This window comes from Varroa destructor, unplaced genomic scaffold, assembly GCF_002443255.2.
Source record: "Varroa destructor unplaced genomic scaffold, Vdes_3.0 BEIS01000006.1, whole genome shotgun sequence".
NCBI classification, from domain to species: domain Eukaryota; kingdom Metazoa; phylum Arthropoda; class Arachnida; order Mesostigmata; family Varroidae; genus Varroa; species Varroa destructor.
Window position 1 is genome coordinate 18,272,182 of NW_019211459.1, and position 19,755 is coordinate 18,291,936.

The 19,755-nt window shown below is 43.8% G+C and overlaps 1 protein-coding gene and 1 long non-coding RNA gene across 5 annotated transcripts in view; one reads left to right on the forward strand and one right to left on the reverse strand.

The window, feature by feature from the left end:
- LOC147754943 (uncharacterized) overlaps positions 1 to 5,873 on the forward strand; it is a 98,317-nt gene extending 92,444 nt beyond the window's left edge. Inside the window, exon 6 of the long non-coding RNA XR_015330323.1 lies at positions 4,836 to 5,873. This is a non-coding gene — a long non-coding RNA (uncharacterized LOC147754943). The remainder of the gene's footprint in view (positions 1 to 4,835) is intronic.
- Positions 1 to 15,195, reverse strand: part of Eph (Eph receptor tyrosine kinase) — a 328,008-nt gene extending 312,813 nt beyond the window's left edge. For 2 of the 4 annotated variants that reach the window (XM_022809916.2, XM_022809918.2), the window contains exon 1: positions 13,959 to 15,194. In XM_022809916.2, coding sequence (XP_022665651.1) covers positions 13,959 to 14,052 — 94 coding nt within the window. In that variant the 5' untranslated portion in view covers positions 14,053 to 15,194. Of the gene's footprint in view, positions 1 to 13,958 lie in introns of all 4 variants that reach the window. The other 2 variants (XM_022809919.2, XM_022809914.2) reach the window with 2 other exon arrangements.
- Between the last annotated feature and the right edge of the window lie 4,560 nt (positions 15,196 to 19,755).

Here is a 19,755-nt window from a genome sequence, read left to right on the forward strand (position 1 = left end):
GTACACATGCAGACAAACGAAATACCGACGTTGAGAGCCTTGGGGGACGCTCTCGATGTTCGCAGACCTGCAACTACGGCGCTGATGCTGCGATCGGTCAAGCGAACCTATGAAGTAGTTAACACCGGATGAATCGGGATGGAAACGCCTGAACTGAGTTCCCTTTGCGTCGCCATATTACATTTGGCATTGTAAGCAATACATGCTTATATGTATATAAAACAGGAAGAGATACATAAGCTATTGAAGCCATAGTCAACCGCGTTGTCGCCTAAGAGATGAGATTTTTGTGTATGAATTTGTGTGTGTGTGTGTGTGTGTGTGTGTGTGTGTATGTGTCTGGGTGTGTGTGTGTGTGTGCGTAGAAAATAGGAATCGCTGAGGAGAGGTTGTATGGATCGACAAATTGAACTGCCGGCATAAATGAATGGTGAACACTTCTATCGCTCCGTCGCGCCAAACCCTTGTCGGTCGAAAGGTCGAAGGACCGAGGTCCGAAGCGAATAATCCACGGCCCGCAAATACGGGTTCAGCTAGTTACTTGGTCCATATGATCATGGTGTCACCGTACGAGTACCCATACAACGATGTTACGATGTTCTTTTGACGCGCGAGCATTGAGACCGATCTAGGCTTGCTGCCTAGTCGTTATGGAAGGAGCCAAGCTACTAGCATAGACGCTGGCATTGTTGAGTCCTAGACATGAGGTAAATTAGGCGTAAAATTTGACTAAAAGTATAACAATCTGAGGCGTTTCAATTAAGTAGGGTTAACGAGACAACCAGCTGTCTGGGGAACACCTACATATGCATCATATCTTAATTGATAACATCCATACGATTTTCCATTATTCCATAAGCATAAATAAGTTTATATCTGTGTACTAGCCGTCGAAAAAAGTGTACCGTTTCTATACGTTTGCGTAAATTTATTCTACCACATAAATTGTGTGATTAATTTCTAAAAATGTCCGCTGGGGGGCTATAAAGAAATCCTATGTTGGCTATGAACATTATTGTCACACCATCAATATCTCTGCGCACAGATTCTCTGTCACTTGTAGCGGGTGGCGTACGAAGCCCCGCCTAACGTGAGCGTCCTACTATATCGCCTTCTAGCAAATGACTGGGATAGAGGCTGTAAACATCAACAACAGACTCAGCTAGAACGACTATCATCCGGCATAAATATAACGTTGGAGCAAAAGGCGAGATGGTGACTGGACAGATTTGTATTAATTAGCGCTGATCCTGTCTGCCTGCCTGCCTGCCGGCCTGCCTGCCTATCTGTCCAGCATTAGGAAAGACGATTATATTAGCGGCGTGCAGACGTATGTTGTGAATATATTAAGCTGGCACGTCGACTAGGGGCGACCGATGTACGAATGCCTCCGGACAGAGACTTGCAGAATTACAATAGTTATACTGATAGTAGTACTCGTCGTAGCCTTCAGCTGACCGGGACCATCAAGCCAATGGTCTGTTCCCACTGCGGAGGACGGCGAGTATCAAATAAGTTCAACTTCTTGGAGAAGTTCACGTTCTCCAAACTAGACAATATAAAAATGCTCGCCTACCAGTTGAAATATAGTTTCATATTGGATTCTGTTAATTGTCACAAATCGGTCTTATTGACAGTCAGAGGAACTGTAGGTCTTTCTACTCTAGCCTTCGATGTTTGTAGACAAGTCATAAAGCATGAAGCTTTAGTGATGAATGGAATGGACTTATTCGGTTTCCTAAGTCTTAGTGTATAGTATTTATCTACACAGACTAGCCCTGAAGTTTTCAGCATTTCGAAAGCCAATGTGAATTAACTGTTATTGTTTTTAAAGATGTCCCTATCAGAGGCTTTGGACAATCAGTTAGTTCGCTATTGTTTGTCTTCCGCGCATAGATTTCCAAAGGGTTTCATCATCACTTCTTCGACAGATGTGATTGTTCCTAAATACATGTTATACCTAACCCTGACAGCGTGTATTATATCTAATGAAATGCGTGTGTGCAATTGAAAATTGGTGACTTATAGCGCTTTTTATTAACAACAGTTTCCCTGAGCTCCGCCTTGGTCGCAGTTTTTTAGAAAGCACGGTCTAGTCAAATCGACAAATTGCGTAATCGCCTAAAGAACCCCGTAGAAAATGTTAATCGCTATTACGGCTACGCCACACATACGCATTAAACGTGTAACCAATAGCAAACCATTGGTAACCTTCTTGTGTGCATCTAAACACACACATGCATATTTTCTCATCACAACGATACCTCTCATCACATTTTCTTCACGCTGAAGTTTTTATGTCGTTCTCCGTCTCTTAGCCAAGTATCATCGTTCTGTAAGGTAGTTGTGGGCGGTAGCGTACGACGCGGCTCGGTGCCCCAACATACCCGGGTTGTTGGTGAGACCCAACAGCGACAAGCTATACACTTTAGCGAAAAAGTGAAAGATATCTCAAAAAGGCAGCTTAGGAATTGTCGTACGACAGAATCGACCACTCTCTCGAGCGTCACTTACTAACGCGCTCACTAGTGGCAAGGATTCCCCGTAGAGATGACTGGGAGCAGTGGTTGTTATCGCCGTCAGTGTCGATACTATTATTTCCTTCTGGCTGATGTTGTTGTGCCACAACCGCGTGACCGAAGCCATGAGGACTCGAACGAGGTGAAGGAGCTGTAGGTGGGCAGTAGGCGCCGATTAGCTGTCCGCTTGTTAGCCGCCAAAGATACTGACAAAGACGCCCCCTTATAGAACTGTAACAAGGCAGGCTGGCTTCACGATGCTAGTCGCGGCATAAAGAGGAGCCTTGCCCCATTCAGGCTCGGTACAATGCTCCCGGGAAACAACGAGCGTGTGCCGAAGGCAGACTAAGACAGACGTGCAATTTGATGCGGTCCATATCGTTGATCTTTGAGCGTTGAGTCTATGACGCTGGGGCCAATTCAAAGCGGTTTAAGTTAAGTCCAAGTCCAAGTTCAGTTCCTGTTCGACCGTAAACAGCGGCAACAAGAGCATCATCGATACGAGCGAGAATGTCATCACTCTGCGTGTCCTTTTCAATCGCTTAGGCCACAGCAGCAATTTAACTTTAAGCTTCTCGGCAGATAGAAAGGGGGAGAGTTTGTGATACTGTCAAGTATGTCGTCACTGTAAAATAAGGCCGACTACATTAAAAGCGGGGCTATACAGTGTATCGTATAGTGAAGATGAAATAGATTGCATCAACATTTCTATTAAACCTATCGCATTTTTGTACGTTAACATTGGCATCTTTTCAGGCTGGCATTCATTTCAATCGGCAGGTTGTAACAGTTTGTATATTAGCTCGCGGTAGCTTCGTTTGAATTACCATTGCAGATCTAACTAAAAAAACATTCGTTCCTAATCAATCAATGTCCATAGCAGTTTAGTATAGCTTGATAGCAAGCGTTAGCTATACTTTGTATCGACAACAACAGAACTGGAAAACCACATAAATCCTATCTGGCGTCTAAAAATAAACACTGCTTTAATAGGGGATAGAGACTTTTAAGACCCTTAAGTAGAATGACGGGAGCTAGTAGCAGTCGTAGTACGTTAAGCTTCTACTTTTTGCTTGGGATTCCGTTGATCAAGAGGTCCGCTAATGCTACCGCTAGTTAATACCGAACGAAATAGCTCGTACGAGCCGACTCAAACGCCTGCTAGCAATTTCGGTGGTAGTCGTCATCGACATTGGAGGAGACGTCTCGCGATCTGAGCAGGCATGAACTATCTAACCAACTGACTGACTGGCTGGGTGGTGTTGAAAACGACGTGAAAGCTGGTAAGCGATGCAGCAGCAGGTCGAATAGGTTATGCCAGCCTGTTCTGCTTCTATGCCGCTTCTCCTGCAGCAGAGGCGGCTATTGCTGTAACAGTTCCTGTGGAAAAGCAACGGCAGTCGGAGCAGGAGCCACTGGAAAATGTGGCCGCGGTACGGCCGAGGGACTCCGAAGAGAGCTACGAAACGCCGATTGTGCCTGTTGATATTTCTAGGAAGGCTCGAGAGCGGTTTCAGTGGCTGGGCAAGGCTCAGCTGAGCCAGACTCCACTCGCTTTTGGATCGCATCGACGGCCTGACTCTAGGATCACAGATGACAGCTTCTGGAGGTCGAAAATTATCCACTGGAGAATGCCGGTACCCAATGGCTTGACTGCCCTCTCAGCGATGAAGAAACTCTCGACGAGCGTGATAATGTGCTCGCAAAGGGAAGGGCGGTAGCGATGCCGATTCGGAGGAAAAGCAAAAGAAAAAATTTGGTTTCTACTAGTGCCGCTGCTGCTGCCGCCGCCGCCGCCACTGTTATCACTGCGGCCGTTGCTGGACGATACGACGCGAAACGATATCCTCATCGTTCGCGTACACGCATTCGTCCTTCCTCCGAGAAATGGGGGTCTTGAAGATATCGCATTACCCTCGAATGGGCCGTTGGGCTCAGAACACACTGGCCAAAACCGAGCGGGAGGAAGACAGCGAACGCCAGTGGAACACGCTCTGGGAATTGGACTAGAAAAGTCACGAAGCGACGATAACAGTAAACAAAACTAGCGAAAGCAGTATTTAACTCAGAGAACAGTGTTATTAAAAAGTACGAAAACCTTTTGCCGAAAACGTTGCTCCAAAATAAAAGAAGAATTAAGTAAACACTAACAATATAATTGCCAATCATCAATTGTAAATTAGAATAGTAACGAATAGTTATATGTGTCGGTGGTCTTTGTCACGTTTGGCTAGTTGTACAAGCATATTATAATGCTATTTTCGTGAGTTGGCATTTACTTTCTGGGCACTGAAACTATAAGTTACGTATTTTCAGGTGAAGCTGCTGTCTCACTGTCCGAATGAGCGCCACCGTCTTCGTTTTTTGTCTATTGCCCAAACGGCTGTGTCGGATTGGCTAAGTTATAACGCCTCTTACAAGGTTGGAATAAGGCAAAATGCAATAGCTTTTGGCAAAGGCTTTGTCCGAACGTGACGAAATTTTAAGGGCACGCTTCGTTACTTTTGTGTTTCTTATTCACTGAACTTTACTGCCAGTGTGCTACTGCTACTACTACTATTACTACTACTACTACTACTACTACTACTACTACTACTACTACTACTACTACTACTACGATCACTTATGGCCAAAAATAAATAGCCAACAAATTGTTGTTATTGTTTTGTCATCCTTTTCCATGTATGCAAAGAATCGAATCCTCGGTGTGCATACCGGCGTTTCGTGTGCAGGTGAACAGCCGTCTAATCAAGAAGCGAAGGATGCTATGAAGCAAGCCTTCTTATTCATCGAATGTACAAATACCAATTTAGCAGGGTCATGAACAACTTTTGTCGTACGAACCTGTACCATGGGTTCAATCAGCTGACTCTAGGATCTTTTCGAAATTCTGCTCACAGCATTACTTTTAGCTGCCTGCTTTTCTCGGAGCGGTATGATGACTGTGCCGTTGTGTGTTGTTTCTATATCGCAGCTGACAAACTCGCAAATGGGTAGTGTCGAACACGAGCTACGGGCGAGTGCTAGTTGAAATAATGTCTGCGGACGTTTAGTCAGGCGGGTCATCGGTATATGATAAAGATACTGTAGTGACATACCAGCAGATATATAAAAGGCGTCAAGTCATCACAGTTATGATGAGAAATGGGAAGTTAAAGAACAAGGAGAGCATAGACGCAGTCGCTTTTGCATCAAGTCGTATTACTAATTGAAGCCTTCTAACTAGAACGAGAAACAACGACAATGATGAACGTCTATAAATATTGAAGTAAGTTTCCAGCATTAGTTAACGAGTCGGTTGGTTGATAGTGACCAAGTGGCGCAATAGGGGATTATAATCATGATTAGCTTGGTCTACGGGGAAAACCTGCTCGTCGAATGGTAGCGGTCCTTTTTATGTAAACGTTTGCCTAATCCATACTTTGCCGGGCATTTCAGCTGATATGCAATGTCAAAGCAATACTCGACGCTTAATTAAAGAATAAACGTCGCCTGTAAGCCAGTATTTCGTAGCTTTTTGCCAAATACTGCAGCATGTTTCGTTTGAAAATGTTGACCGAAGACGTCGCCGGGCACTGGTCCTATGTTTCTCTCTGTATAGACTTTTTTTAATTGGATGTTATAAAGCCTGCACCAGGCGGAAGTAATGAGCTTGCGTGTACGCTACACACGGATATTCAATTCTCGCCATTTTCATCGAAGCTCAGAAAAATGTAGATCCGACAATGTTTTCTAAACGGAACACCAGTCTCAGCAGACTAGGTCTCGAGAATCTAAACCCACAGAGAGTGGCACTAATACGGTATGTGTGCCTGTGAGGTCGTCTAACCAGCAAAAATGAATTGAAGTGCGCTTATTCTCTCGATCCCCTAGACGATGTCCTCAAGGGAGCATTTTTCCCACATGACGCGCCTAACCAATCGACGTGCTGCTCCACCAGCCTGTGCGTCTCCTCTCTGCCCTTCTGCGACGGTTCAAAATATATAAGTTACCCCTGATCCTTGGCAAGCTGCTCGCGATGCTGACAGCCTTCGGAACGTCGGATACGGAATCAAGGCCGTATCGCTAAAACATGTACATGTACGCTGGTGCCCAACGCAATGCTACAAATTAAACATCATACCAACGAGATGAACATATAGAAAAATATGACGTATTTTTTTCGCCTGAACCTTTCAAAGGCAGATAACTCCCTATACGGGACGGATTTCAGACCTGACATAGGCTTTAACGCGGATCACTCCTAGCTGGTTTTTAGATTAGTGCTACATGTACGTAATCAGCTTGACGAGCATCAGCTATTGGTGTGACCATTAGAGCAACAATATAGGTAGAAATGGATCGACTACCACTGAGTACCTTCATTCACCGATCAACAGATCATTGAATGCACGACAGCAATTGCACTTTTATAGATATAGCAGTAGACATCTATGGCAATTTTACGATGCTTGTCTCGCATCGCGTAGGGCCCTGTCTTTTTGTTCAAACTAATAGAGCGAGATGTTAATGCGATCAGTACTATGCCACTACCATCTCGATAGATATCTAGCACCTAGAACTTGTTCTGTACATTAGCTTCGGGTACGTCTGCCTTAAGCAACTTGTCGAACGTCTCTCATTATCTACGAGAGCAATCTCGTGTGCTCCTTCCGCTGTCGATATTGCTACACCTTTTCGGAGGAGAAGTATTGCTAGAGCCAACAGTCTCCGTGAAAATTATGTAACAAGCTTTAGAGGATCTTGCGTTTCATCTCGTCTTTCAGCCCGATAATGGTCGGCGTCATCGTCGGTGTTTCTATAGCCGTCTCTACAGGGAGACGAAAAAGCGTTCATCACCCGCGCCTTACCAGGAACAGCAGCGGTGCCTGAACGGTGAACGTATTGCCGGAAGAAGCGAAACGCGACAGTAGACAGGCGCGCGCACACCCGCAAACAGGCGAGAAAACAGCCAAATCAAATAGAGTAATCAGTTCTTATACGTACTCCAGCAACAAAGCGACGCAGTGTGAAAAAGCCATGTTCTCATGCGTTTGTTGGGCTCTTGCATCAGCGATGCAGTTCTGATTGCTTGCCATCTTAGTCAGAAACAGAAATGGAAGGAGCACATGATATCGCCCAGACCATTTATATATATGTGTGTGTGTGCATATTCCTACAACGCAGTCTTGCACCCTAGCCCTTAAGCGTGCTCACGTATATATATATATATATATATATGCAGATGTACGTATATTTATAAATGTGTAGCTGAGCGAAGCAGCGCTAGTACAGACAACAGTAGCACATCGCCTTGCCACAGTATCATCATCGTCATCGTCATCGTCGTCGCCATAATCATCATGGTCTATTTATGATTCTACTCTAGTTCTGTTCGCGTAAGCTTCGCAGAGCTCCTGAAAGCCTTCTCCTTGTCGCCGTATCTAACCACATTGGCTCTTCTTCTTTCTATCTCGGCCGAGCTATCGCCTTTCTGATAGTATTTTCCTTAACTCTCTCTCTCTGGGTGTGTCTATCTATCTTTATATGCATCTTTTCATCTCCGCTGCTGTGTAGGTTCGTTACTGTTATTGTCGCCGTACGCGATGTTTGACGCCAGATAAACACGGTGCCGTCGCACGACAGCAGCAGCATCTTACTGCCTATTCGCTCCCGATTGAGAGGGGGCAAAGGCAAAAGCCATATGTCACTACCACCGACAACAAAACAGCGGCGAGCGTGAGATGACAAAAATGCTGATGGTCCGAGACTAGCTGTAAGCAACTCCGACTGTTCATATAGCAATGCAGGCAGGCACCCAGGTAGGCAATCATCTAACAATGAAATATACCGCACAAATCGCTGAGACCTTTGCCGACAAGATCGTCTCAATAATTGTCGAACCATATCGGTATTTCGCCTTAACTCCGCCAGACAAGCGATCTCTAGTCACTCTCAGTGAGAGATGGCCATAAAACGACAGGCAGTGCCTTTCTGTTCGTGTATGTACGAGAAGTAGCTGCCGATCGGTAACTTCGGACACGATTTAGATATATTGAACATCATGTCTTACTTTTTTTTAACTCTATGAGCGTAATCCATTAATTGAACCTGTATTAGTTTACTTTATTAATCTATTTCAGTTATAATTCACGTCCATCACAGGCGATTCTGTCGTGAAAATCATACGAAGAAGGTCCGAAGACACTGCCTGTTTGTAAATATACTAGAGATTCAGTGTAGCGCTCTAACGCTTTAAAATCTATTTTATCATTTATTCGGATATTCATATATATATGTTTGTTTAGATATGGGTCAGACTTTTGTAGAGGGGGGGCGTTAGAATGACTTCACTGTAGACTGGTTGCTACTAGTGCTATATTATTGATTCATGTAACTTCCTAACGCCAGTTGAAGTAATAATAATAGCAACGAAATACTACATTTTCGAGGCTTCACAAATCGAAACTGACGACCTTACCTAAATCGCCTTGTGTTTAATAACTTCGCCTGATGCACGACAGCTCCTTTGGCAATATATATTCATTTCCTCTATTTCATTATCTACATTCGAGCGTCTAAGAATTCGTTGTCCAGACGATTGTTGGGGATTTTCCTAATTTCACCACCGCTCGTGAAGTTCGTAGCGTTGCATGCTGAGCTACTCACGAAGAGGACCAGCTGATCGGTTGGTCAAGTGACTGAGACAGTTCAAAGCTGTTCCGATGGTCGGGTAGCCTATTGTGAGACGTTCCGGGGACGCCTTTTAGGATGTTGGGCAAAGCCAGTCGCTGGTATTGCCCAACCTAGTACAAAGAAATGGAAAACGTGATGAGAGCTGCTGACCTGCCATGAGGAATAGCAGTTTAAACTTGTCATTTTGATGCCAGGTTCTCCATATGAGAGTAACTAAGGTTATTACAACCTAAGCCCACCTGCCGTTAGGCAAGTGGACCTTGGCATGGCATGCTTTCAATCACTGAAGCTCGACTGTCATTCTAAACATACGTTTATACGCGCGAGCGTACATTAGGTAAGGCAGCCACAATGTCGAAGAAGGTTACGTGAACGTGCTCCATACAACAGCAATAAAACATTTTCACTTTTGCCATTTATCTACAAATAGTAGCAATAGTGGATACTGTTCAAACATACCAAAGGCCGTTACTGGAGAAAGCATTCAAGCAATACGCTTGCACGAAAAGTTAGTATGTGGTTTAAAGAAAGTATGTGGGCCTATTTCTTCTAGGCAATTATTTCAAGGATGGTCCTCTAGGCTGCTTCCGTGAGCAAATGGAGCACAAGTACATAACGTTCATGACAATGTTCATATGTGCATTGATAGGCACGATGAGCCTATGGAACACAATCGCCTAAACTAAATACGTCTGTAGAATAATATCAATCCAGTACTGTCGATGATAGATAGACTAGATTAGCAGAAATACACTATGTTGAATAAGAGCCACGCCAGCTTCTTGATTTAATCATATCATCTGATATCGAAGGCCACGAATGGTAAAAGTCACAATAGTGAACTTGGCGGCGTCAGACTGCATCGAGTGCTCGAAGGGCGCCGAGAGTCGATATATCCTGCAAGCCCGAATCGACAATCAAGCCTGTTGGGACTTCGAGGGTTATCTGGCACTTTGCTTGTGAAGAGGATCTAGGCGGGATAAGGGTAAGTAGAATTCGTGGAGCTTCTGGTTAGAAATTTAATCAAAACGCTGTCGGCTGGAGCGTTACTGACAACTACGCCAAAGGCATCCATAGTGCTACTGCTGGCAAAGGATTGAAAAAAACAAGGCGGCGGAGTTAGAATCCCCCTGAGCCCCCACATACGCAGAATTATTGTTTTCCCTAGAAGCCCGAACACCATCATTCTCCGATGTTGTGAGGATTGATGTGTACGGAACCGTATGTTGTAACGGAGCAACGAAGCGTTTCGAAGCGAACTTAATGCAATCGACCAACCCTCGATATGAACCCCTTGAAAGACCCCTCGACGTACTTCACCGTACTGCTGGCTGTCAATATTTTTTTGATTATGAAACCCGATAGATAAGTCTCTCAACCAGCGCACTCTGGCAGTTTGCCCGTGCATTTGATCAGCACTCCTCCCTTTGCCAAGGCGTTCATCGGAAAAAGCAATTGCACATTTAGACAGAGAAATTTATAAGAAGGCACAGTAGCACACAACTGGGCCAGCGTAAGCTGGCTTTTTTTTTTATCCTTATATCTTCAACATCTCACCTCATTATGGGCTCATTCCAACACTGCATAAATACTACATAAAGATCAGTCATCTATAAATTCAATATACGAATCCAACGCTATAACAAATGTTTGGACACGTTTCAAGGATGACATTGTAGCCAACAGATATAGGCACACAGACAGAAGGGAAGCTGATGTGGCTTGTTAAATCCACCTCTTGCCCTTTTTTCTCTACGAACAGAAACAGCCTTGTTATTCTTGGCTACAGGGGGCATATACCCTGTGTGTGCAAGCTAACTGTGAATGCGTTACAACAAAATTTACTAATTCATGGGGAACCAAATAAACAACCTCCATTCTAGGAAAGCTAAATTCTCTATTGCATAGGGCAGGTTTGTAATTAATTAAAACACGTTTTTACTACATTAGTATATTGAATATCTGGGTGAATTGTCGTACCGTGTCGCATAACCGAGCCGTCGTCACAAATCCAAGATAATAGACTCTTTTTCATTATAAATATTTCATCTTTTTATTGTTCCAACGAATGACAGGAAACGTTGGTGTATTTAATAGCTGGCTCAATTTTCCCCAACGAAGATTCTCTCTGTTGTTTAGCTAAGCCTAAACCCTACGATATTCACAGACGTATGCCTAATACATTTATCGATTTCTAAAAAAAAAAAAAAGAAAAAAAAAAAAATGCACAATATAACATAATATTCATGAAATAGAAAACTTGGTATCATCAGTTTGACCACACTGTATGTCAGTGGCTCACAGCTGCGCGCTTCTATCTAGAATAATAATCGGCAACGCGAAGATGTCCGCCATTTAAAACGGTCGATCTTGAACGATGCTCGCGTGCAAATGTTTTCGTTGACAGCACGTTTGTCCTGCCGCGTTCCGTCCACAGATAATTCGCATGTAATCTCCCCTCTCACCCATATCTTTTCGTTCGTTGCCTATCTATGGACGCTCCATATGTAAATGGCGTACACTATTACGCGACTCTTCGCAGCAGTGCGCCTATCGCTCCTGTGCCAACGTACGTGGAATCATCAATCAATCAGACTGCAAAACATATATATATATAACAGCAGCCGTAGACGAGCCGTCCCCATACAGAGAGCAATTCTATTATAATTAATAGTATCATGTATAGTACGTGTTATAAGAAATACGGTAAACAAAAAACGCTGTCTGGACTTGACTTGTTTCTCATCAATTAACGATCGTACCATGGCTATTTTGAAGATGCGCGCGCTTTCTTTTGATTACGCTACAACTCGTATGAGTGAAATATGAATAAGCAAGTAGTACCAAAGCAAGATAGTGGCGATAATAATAGAATTAGTATATTTGAGTAGGAAGATATTCGTTTCACTTCTCTAAATGGACAAACAAAAGCTGTAACTAAGAGAGATTAACTATGCAGCCCCCACCAACGGGATCGTGTGTACTTATCGAATGTTCCAAGTTGCACCAGCGGGGGCTGTGAACAACGGTGCGGACATCGGCGTTGCTGATTTAGTTTACCGTTTGCTGCTTCGAGGGAACTTGTCATAGCCATCTCTGACTACTGCGTGTTACTATGGCTGCTAGCGGATCCGTTCGCGTCCAGAAAGGTTGGATACAACAAAGACACTCCGCTCGTGTTATATAGCTCGGCTTGAAGTCAGCGAAAGAGAAGCCTGATGGAATGGGAATAGAAGCTCACGCCACTGAGCTGTCGACCAGGAGATAGATTGAACAACGAACGACTGCTCTTAAGAACTGAAGACTGCAACGAAGACCTAAGCTGGCGTCGCCTGAGGGGCGCCTCAAAAGGCTGGCTTCGCTCATTTTGGCTTTTCGAAAGCACGTTGTCGTTCGGCTGTGGCCGCTCGTTTAGTTTGCCGGTTAGCCTGACGTGCAGGCAGCCGAGGAAGATGCCTAGGCTGTCGAAAAAGACCCATACCGAGCACTCGCTCAGAAAAAATAAGACGACAAGAAGAAGAAGAAGAAGAAGAAGAAGTAGACGAAAATATCGGAGGGCCAAGCTGAAGAAACAGCCATGGCGACGCAGGGTAGCAATGGTTGCTAAGGCGACGACGATCGTCGGGGTAGCTTGGTGCTGTCCTTCGTTCAACCGCACACATACAGATATACTGGAGGACTTAAAACGTCCAACGAATAGACGGAAAGAAGCAGTATCCTACACTCGGACTGGGTACAGCATGAATGGATGGAATATAAATAGCAAATAAAAGCAACACCAGCTTCAGGACTTGAACAGATTTCACTATCCGCTCAATTTGTTCTTTACATTCTTGTTACCTTATCATCGTTCGTATTATTCTACTGCTACGTGTGCGAATGTCGATTACATTATGCAGTTACGTGCGGGGAAGAAAGGGCGGTATTTTTGAAACAGGAAAAGACTATTATAGCGACATTTTTAAAGCCGGAAGATGGCGGTCCTTTTTACACTGTCTCAATGATATACAATTTGAGAGAATATACTCAGGCTGAATAATATAAAGCCGACCTTGAAGAGTCAAATAGAAAACATGTTAGAACCGCGACTTGACGCCACACACACGAAACCATCAAATAAAGAAACACCAATCAGAAATGCTACATAGCAAGACAGAAGATTACACTTACCAAATGTATGATGGCATTCAGCTCCGGCTACCGGCCGACATTGGCTTTCAGCACCATATGCGTGTTAGCGTACGGATGTGTGAATTAATATATATATATACATATATACATACACACATATATATATATGTATGTATATATTTATATCCTTTATGGTGTAAAAGCAGAACAAAAAAGAAGGAATATCCTGAGCATGAAACAATCCAGCGACCAACTCCGTAACTTCTGTGTGAACTTTGAACGCATCACAATTGGCCTCCACAAGAGAGGTGGATGGATACTTGACAAACGGGTATTTGATAACACCCCCATTTCTTCTGCTTGTCAGATTGGCACAATACGAGCACTCTTTTTTGGTATTAAAAAGGCCGTTGATGGAAAAATTATGGTAAGGTATGGATGAGTAGGCCATCGCTCTGTCGATTGTTGGCCGTCGTCTTCGACCTGGTTTCCGAATGGCCCAGTGAACAATTTATACACCGGTTCGACTGGGCTTTTCTTCGTCAACACTACAGGTCCGGTAGGCACTAGTTAGTACACCCGGAGTGTACCTATACGTCTAGACATGGGACGAGACGAAAACACCTGCATTACCTTTTTTGGCCGCATAGGTCCGCGACACCGACGTACTGCAAGCGAGCAGCAAGATTAAAGCTGGTAATAGTTCGGTTACCGGCCGGCGTGTCATACTTGGCGCTGCCGGCGGGTACGTTGTAGGCTTTAGTTATCCACGCGTGAAATCTGTACTTGTCGTAGTAGGATCGTTATCTGTTGTGGGCGTCGAAAACTTTCTGTCCTCAGCGTAATCACACACTCTCTCTCTCTCTCTCTCTCTATAGATATAGGTATTATCTTGCGTTATCCATAGAAATAATTATGGTAGTGGTGGTGGTGGTGGTGATGATGATGATTACTATTTTTGGTCACCAACGAACCAGCACTTTTGTTGTCTCACGATCTCACATGAAGAACACCGGATATGATTGTTGAAACACGTTAAATCGTCTTCTTGTCGCAGGTGTAGGAAACCCGGACAACTCTGCTTCGTTTCATCAATCCTTACGTAAGTAACGAACAATCGCACATTGTACCACTGCTATCCACTTTCGCTCCCACAAGGTAAAACAAACACGATCAGATCAGAATGCGGCGGCCGCTCAAGATCCACTTGGCTTTTCTTTCTTCGTTTTGACACTTAACAGAGACGACGCGACGCTCGATATCAAAAAACTAGAATCCTTAATATTCTCATCATCAGCACCGTCATCATTATCATCATCATCATCATCATCATCATCAAACGTTACCAATCGTCCGTACGTCGATCCGCAGTCTCCATTGTCACGCGTCAGCGTGTCTACTGGACACAGCTGCAGCCATCGTTGGGCTCCTTTTGTTGCTGCTGCTGAAGGTGATGGTAATGATGATGACGACGCAAATGGTTGCCACTTTCACTATTGCCGTTGCTGCTATTACTGTCGCAATTGTGATAGCGGCAATGATAATCGGGCCGATAACAACAGGCGGCGTCGCTGCACAGCACGGCTAACAGCCAGACCATGGCTTTCCACGTTTTAACGCCGACTTTTCGATTTATTATTATTGCTTATACCATAGCGGTTAGTCGTTGTCGTGAGACGCACACACATCAACTGGTAACGATCCAACAAAACCCAACCCGAGTAAACTAAATAGAACTAGAGAGGAAATAGCACAGACACAGGCCTGTGCCTAGCTGGCCGCAGCACACAGCGCGCGCGTTCGTCGCCCGACTGGAGGACTCGCTCCGGGCTTGCTGTGATCGCGCCTAAATTTAGGAGAGGGCCGTCAGGAGCAAACTGCGCGATCCCGACGCCACCTAGTGGAGATGTGGGTAAACAGCGGCGCGCCAGAATGGACGGATACAGCGAGGGGTAACGGTGCAGAGAGGGTTAGTTTTCTACTAACAAATGCACGTAGCAAGCAATAAGGAGACACTAGCACGATTATTGCTTGAGGAGGCTCTGGCAAAAGAAGCTGACCATTACCTTGGTCAATGGCAGTTTGCCGACAGGATGTTAAGTAGCTTGCCGATCTAACTAATACGAGCAGAGTCTGCTGGTATACGTGATAGTCAGATAACTGTATGGGGTAGTTTGGAGGTTCTAGATGCCTCTGAAGCGAGACAGAAAACGGTCGTGTGAAAACGGTATGCAACAGATCTAGTATCCCTGGCGCGATGATAAAAGGGAACGAACATTTCGGTGATGGTATTTCTTGTATGGAGAATATTGCACTGGATTAGAAGAATTGACCGTTACAGATAAGACACAGAAGATTACGTCAATTAAATGTTTCATTTAATTAAATTCTTATTTGCCCGATGGGCACGACATCTGCAGGAAAAAGCATAGTCCGCTGCATGGAGCTAAAGATGCTGTCTAAAACATGCCATTTTAAGAGTGATCGATCTTGGTAGGTTTACACTGAAATAAATTTTGCTGTTTTAATATATTTCAAGGCGTTTTCTCTATTTGAGGCACGAATATAACTCGGCTGGAAGCCATCCCATATATTTATAATACACATGGCAGGGCCTTTCTAGTGAAGTATCGCAGCAGGTCAAAGTGCGTGCGATCAAACTGAACCTATTCTGGAACACACAGGGCGCGTCTTAAATGGTAGAAATTTTTTTCGACTGAAAGGCTGGCACCATCTGACACGCTCTCCTGCATAGTCTATCATGTGAAGCCGTCATAGATTGAAAGAGTCTCAAGTACTGCGTTTGTAAAAAAGATCACTTGGATGTCTCTTGGCTTTGCGACCCTAGAACAAGCTCGCTCACTTATTATACGCTTACCTGCTTAAATTCGTACTTTTACATAAATATTCCCAAATCGAGAAAAACTTCTAATTCAATTTGCACAAACGATCAAAGATGCAGACTTGTCTTCCCGAAACTTGTTGTGGCACCCACGTATGTTAAAGCTATAATATAGATAAAACAATTCTATAGAACCAGGAGCTAAAGCCAGCTCGTAGCAGCAGCGTATCGTTCGTATCATGAACGTAGTAAATGTTATTAAACAAAGAGATAGATGATCCTGATATCAGGCACCGAATGAGCTACAACGCACCAAATACCGTAATTGCATATGTTTGAAAACCTTGCACAAATCAAAATACTTTTATAGCTAGCAAGCATTCTTATATGAGTCATGTTCGTTTGTCCTTTTTCGTTAACTAATTGTCATTTACACATAAAACGTATTTGGCATACGTCGTGTTTAATGACGGCCATTTCTGCTAGCTCTAATAGACAGCATATTGATACTGTACAATGTTCTGAACATGAGCTCATTTGAATAGAGTGTCATTGTCGAAAAGTGCGAAAGCGCTGCGCGAACTTTAATTCTCCTGCGTCCCATCTTCGATTTGAAATAAAATCAGTCGACGTGACGTCCAGACAATGTCCTAATACTGACTGATTGAAATTTGCGCCATGCTAACACAATGATACAAGCTCCGACGTTAAGCCCTTGAAGAATATAGCGGTAGTTGATGTAAGCAACTTATCTACTCTAAGTTATTGTTAGAATATTATTCAGTTTTACATTATTATGCCTGGTGATTTTTAGCGCATGACTTATTGTGCACGCGATAATTGGTACGTTCGCCCGCAAGAGCTACAGAACCGGCCTATGGGAGGTTTTGTTAAAGCCAGAGTCATTCCGTGTGTTGTTTCGTTAATATATAATTAGATCAGAGCAAATGCTTCAGTAGGAGCGTCTGACCCCGCGTCTGACAACGCTCGATCATGGCCAAACGATATGGTAGACTCAATAATGGGCGAGTCCCAGTAGCGAAGTGTTCCAATAAGCTGTTTGTTATGTGTCAAGCAGTCAATCACTAGCTTCAATTTTGTCTCTAGGTGACCTCAGAGAAACTGTAATAGCCTAAGATTCAGTGGTTCCAAGCTAGTTTTTTCTCCATTTCCTAGAGTCAGAAATGGGAAACACAACAACTTTCGATAGCCTTTATTCGTGGAAGCGGGAAATTGTTTAACATTTCCGTATAAAAGAGAGAGGTCAGAAAAACATGCGCGTATACATGCGCGACAAAGTTAAATAGAGTCACAGAAGCTATTGGAGGATTTTCAGCGGTTGTTCGAGCTCAGCGCTCAATTGTGATAGTTGTGCTAAAATTGCGCCCGAAATCGGTCTCCGTACTCGAAACCTCGTCAAGAGAGCGAAAAACGGCCAGGATATTTGCGATTTTTTTCCCGCGATTCGTCACTATGTCAGACTGCATAAGCGGATAAACGCATGGATAGAGGCGGTATCAGACGTAGAAGTTACTTCAATTATGGACGAGCTATACCGTTGAATAGCAACAATACAACAGTATACGTCGATGGATTGCCGTTTCAAAAGGCGCAAATGACCCCAGGTATGCCGTACGGCAAAATAAACAAGCATGCCAGCCCCTTGACCCTTTGCAAGCCATCAAGAGGCTGAATGGTCCAGAACATTGACAATGCGTTTATGCCGTTACTCTATCGGGTGGGAAGATTCAATACGACAAATCTATTTTGACATATTCCCTTATCTGGCGCTCGCCGACAGCACCTACTGCAGTGCAGTTTTTTCAGTTGGATATACATGGCCATTCAGGCGTTTGTTTCTCTCTGTTAAACGTGCGGCGTAAAAATGCAACACTTTCAACCAATGTAAAACTTAAGCAATATGACCTTTCCTGAACACTCCAACGTAATAGAGAGTGTATCACAAGAGCGGCAGTCATCATACTTTAGTTTCATTCATTGCTCATGCGGTAATCCTCGCCTTTATACAGATGTCAATGGCCTATTAGGACATACATTAGGCCAAATAGATATTAATGGTGTATGCTATCAAAATTATTTTACGCTATTGTTGACGCTAGCATCATGATCGCAAGCAGCAAAAGAAAAGCAGAATACTAGCTAATCTAAGGACTGCTATCTATCATACTCTCTAGTAGCCTATAATGATTCAATGATTCGGCCATTACGAATACGATAAAATGTTTTTTTTACGAGAAAGGACTTCGCTTCTGGTCAGAGACTAACGACTAGTGGCCAGACACCTTAATTGTATATGAACTACCATTTGCTAATTGTTGGCCGTAACACATATAGACGTTCTATGTGACGTAGATAATATGGGACATCGTCAATTTATATGACGAAGAGCTAGCGTGCTAGCGTTTTCCATCGATAATGATTAACAAGGGAACAACCGCACTTCAACGACAAAGTGCTCATTTGCTGAGGTCGCGTCATGTGACGCAGTAATATGACTGGGCCGACTTACAGGTCCCGAGCTAAATAGAACGAAAGTAAGACGCACTGAATCAGAATAATAACGTGCGCCTCTTTTGCGTTTCAACCTATTTGAAAAATGGCTCTCTTCATAGTATGAAGCAGATGGCATAAATGTTCTAGGGAATCATGGGCTTACTAACGCTCTTCTGATGCACTACAGGCTTTCGCACAAAAGTAAACACGGTGCGATTGCTAATCAAAGTTTATGTGTGTATAGAACTTTGAAGTGAACTAGTAGTCCATCGTTTTCCGGGTAACGCTCATTAAGACTGTAGTATTTGTGTCAAACGATTTCCTGCATTAGCCTACACGAAAGCGACATCCAACTATAAGAATTGATCTTGTAGTTTTATGTTGTACGTACATTCGTGAGCTGAATCGAATACTTTAGCTATTCATCAAATATCGATGATCCTAACGCTTATGTGAGCCCAGTCAACGGTCTATAATTTCTCTAAAAAAGTTTTAAAGGCGCGTGCAAATAGCGAATATATAGAAAGTTTTCCATGCGTGAAAAACGTGTATTTGACTAGGGCGGCTTCAATGCCATATGAAGAATACCTTCAATACAAAAGCCAGCGTTCTGGCTTCGCTTGCCTTCAGTGAGCTACAACGGTAGAGTAAAAGTGTTCTGCAAGGACTAGACATTTATCGTACGTGTTTGGCTGGCTTACTTCGCCTTTGGGAGCAATCCACACGAGGAAATGTATCTTCAATTTCGATCCGTTTATCCTCCGGAAGGGATTTGTATTTAGATTGCATTAGCAAATGTTGTCAACACGAGCCAACGGAGGCTTGTTGCAGTCTCCAAAGAACTCTTTGAACATTACGGTTTGGCACGCTGCTGTTCACTTCCATGATACCCGGATGTAGCATCCTTTTTTGCTTGAATCTCCAACTTCCAATTGACGCTCTCTAAACTGAATTTTCACAGAAATTTATTTGCGATACGAGATATTATCAGGCCGCACTTATACGTTTTTGAAAAAGCGCTAAACACTATGTGCGGGTGCCATGGCGACGGAAGCGCCCCCATGTACGACAATG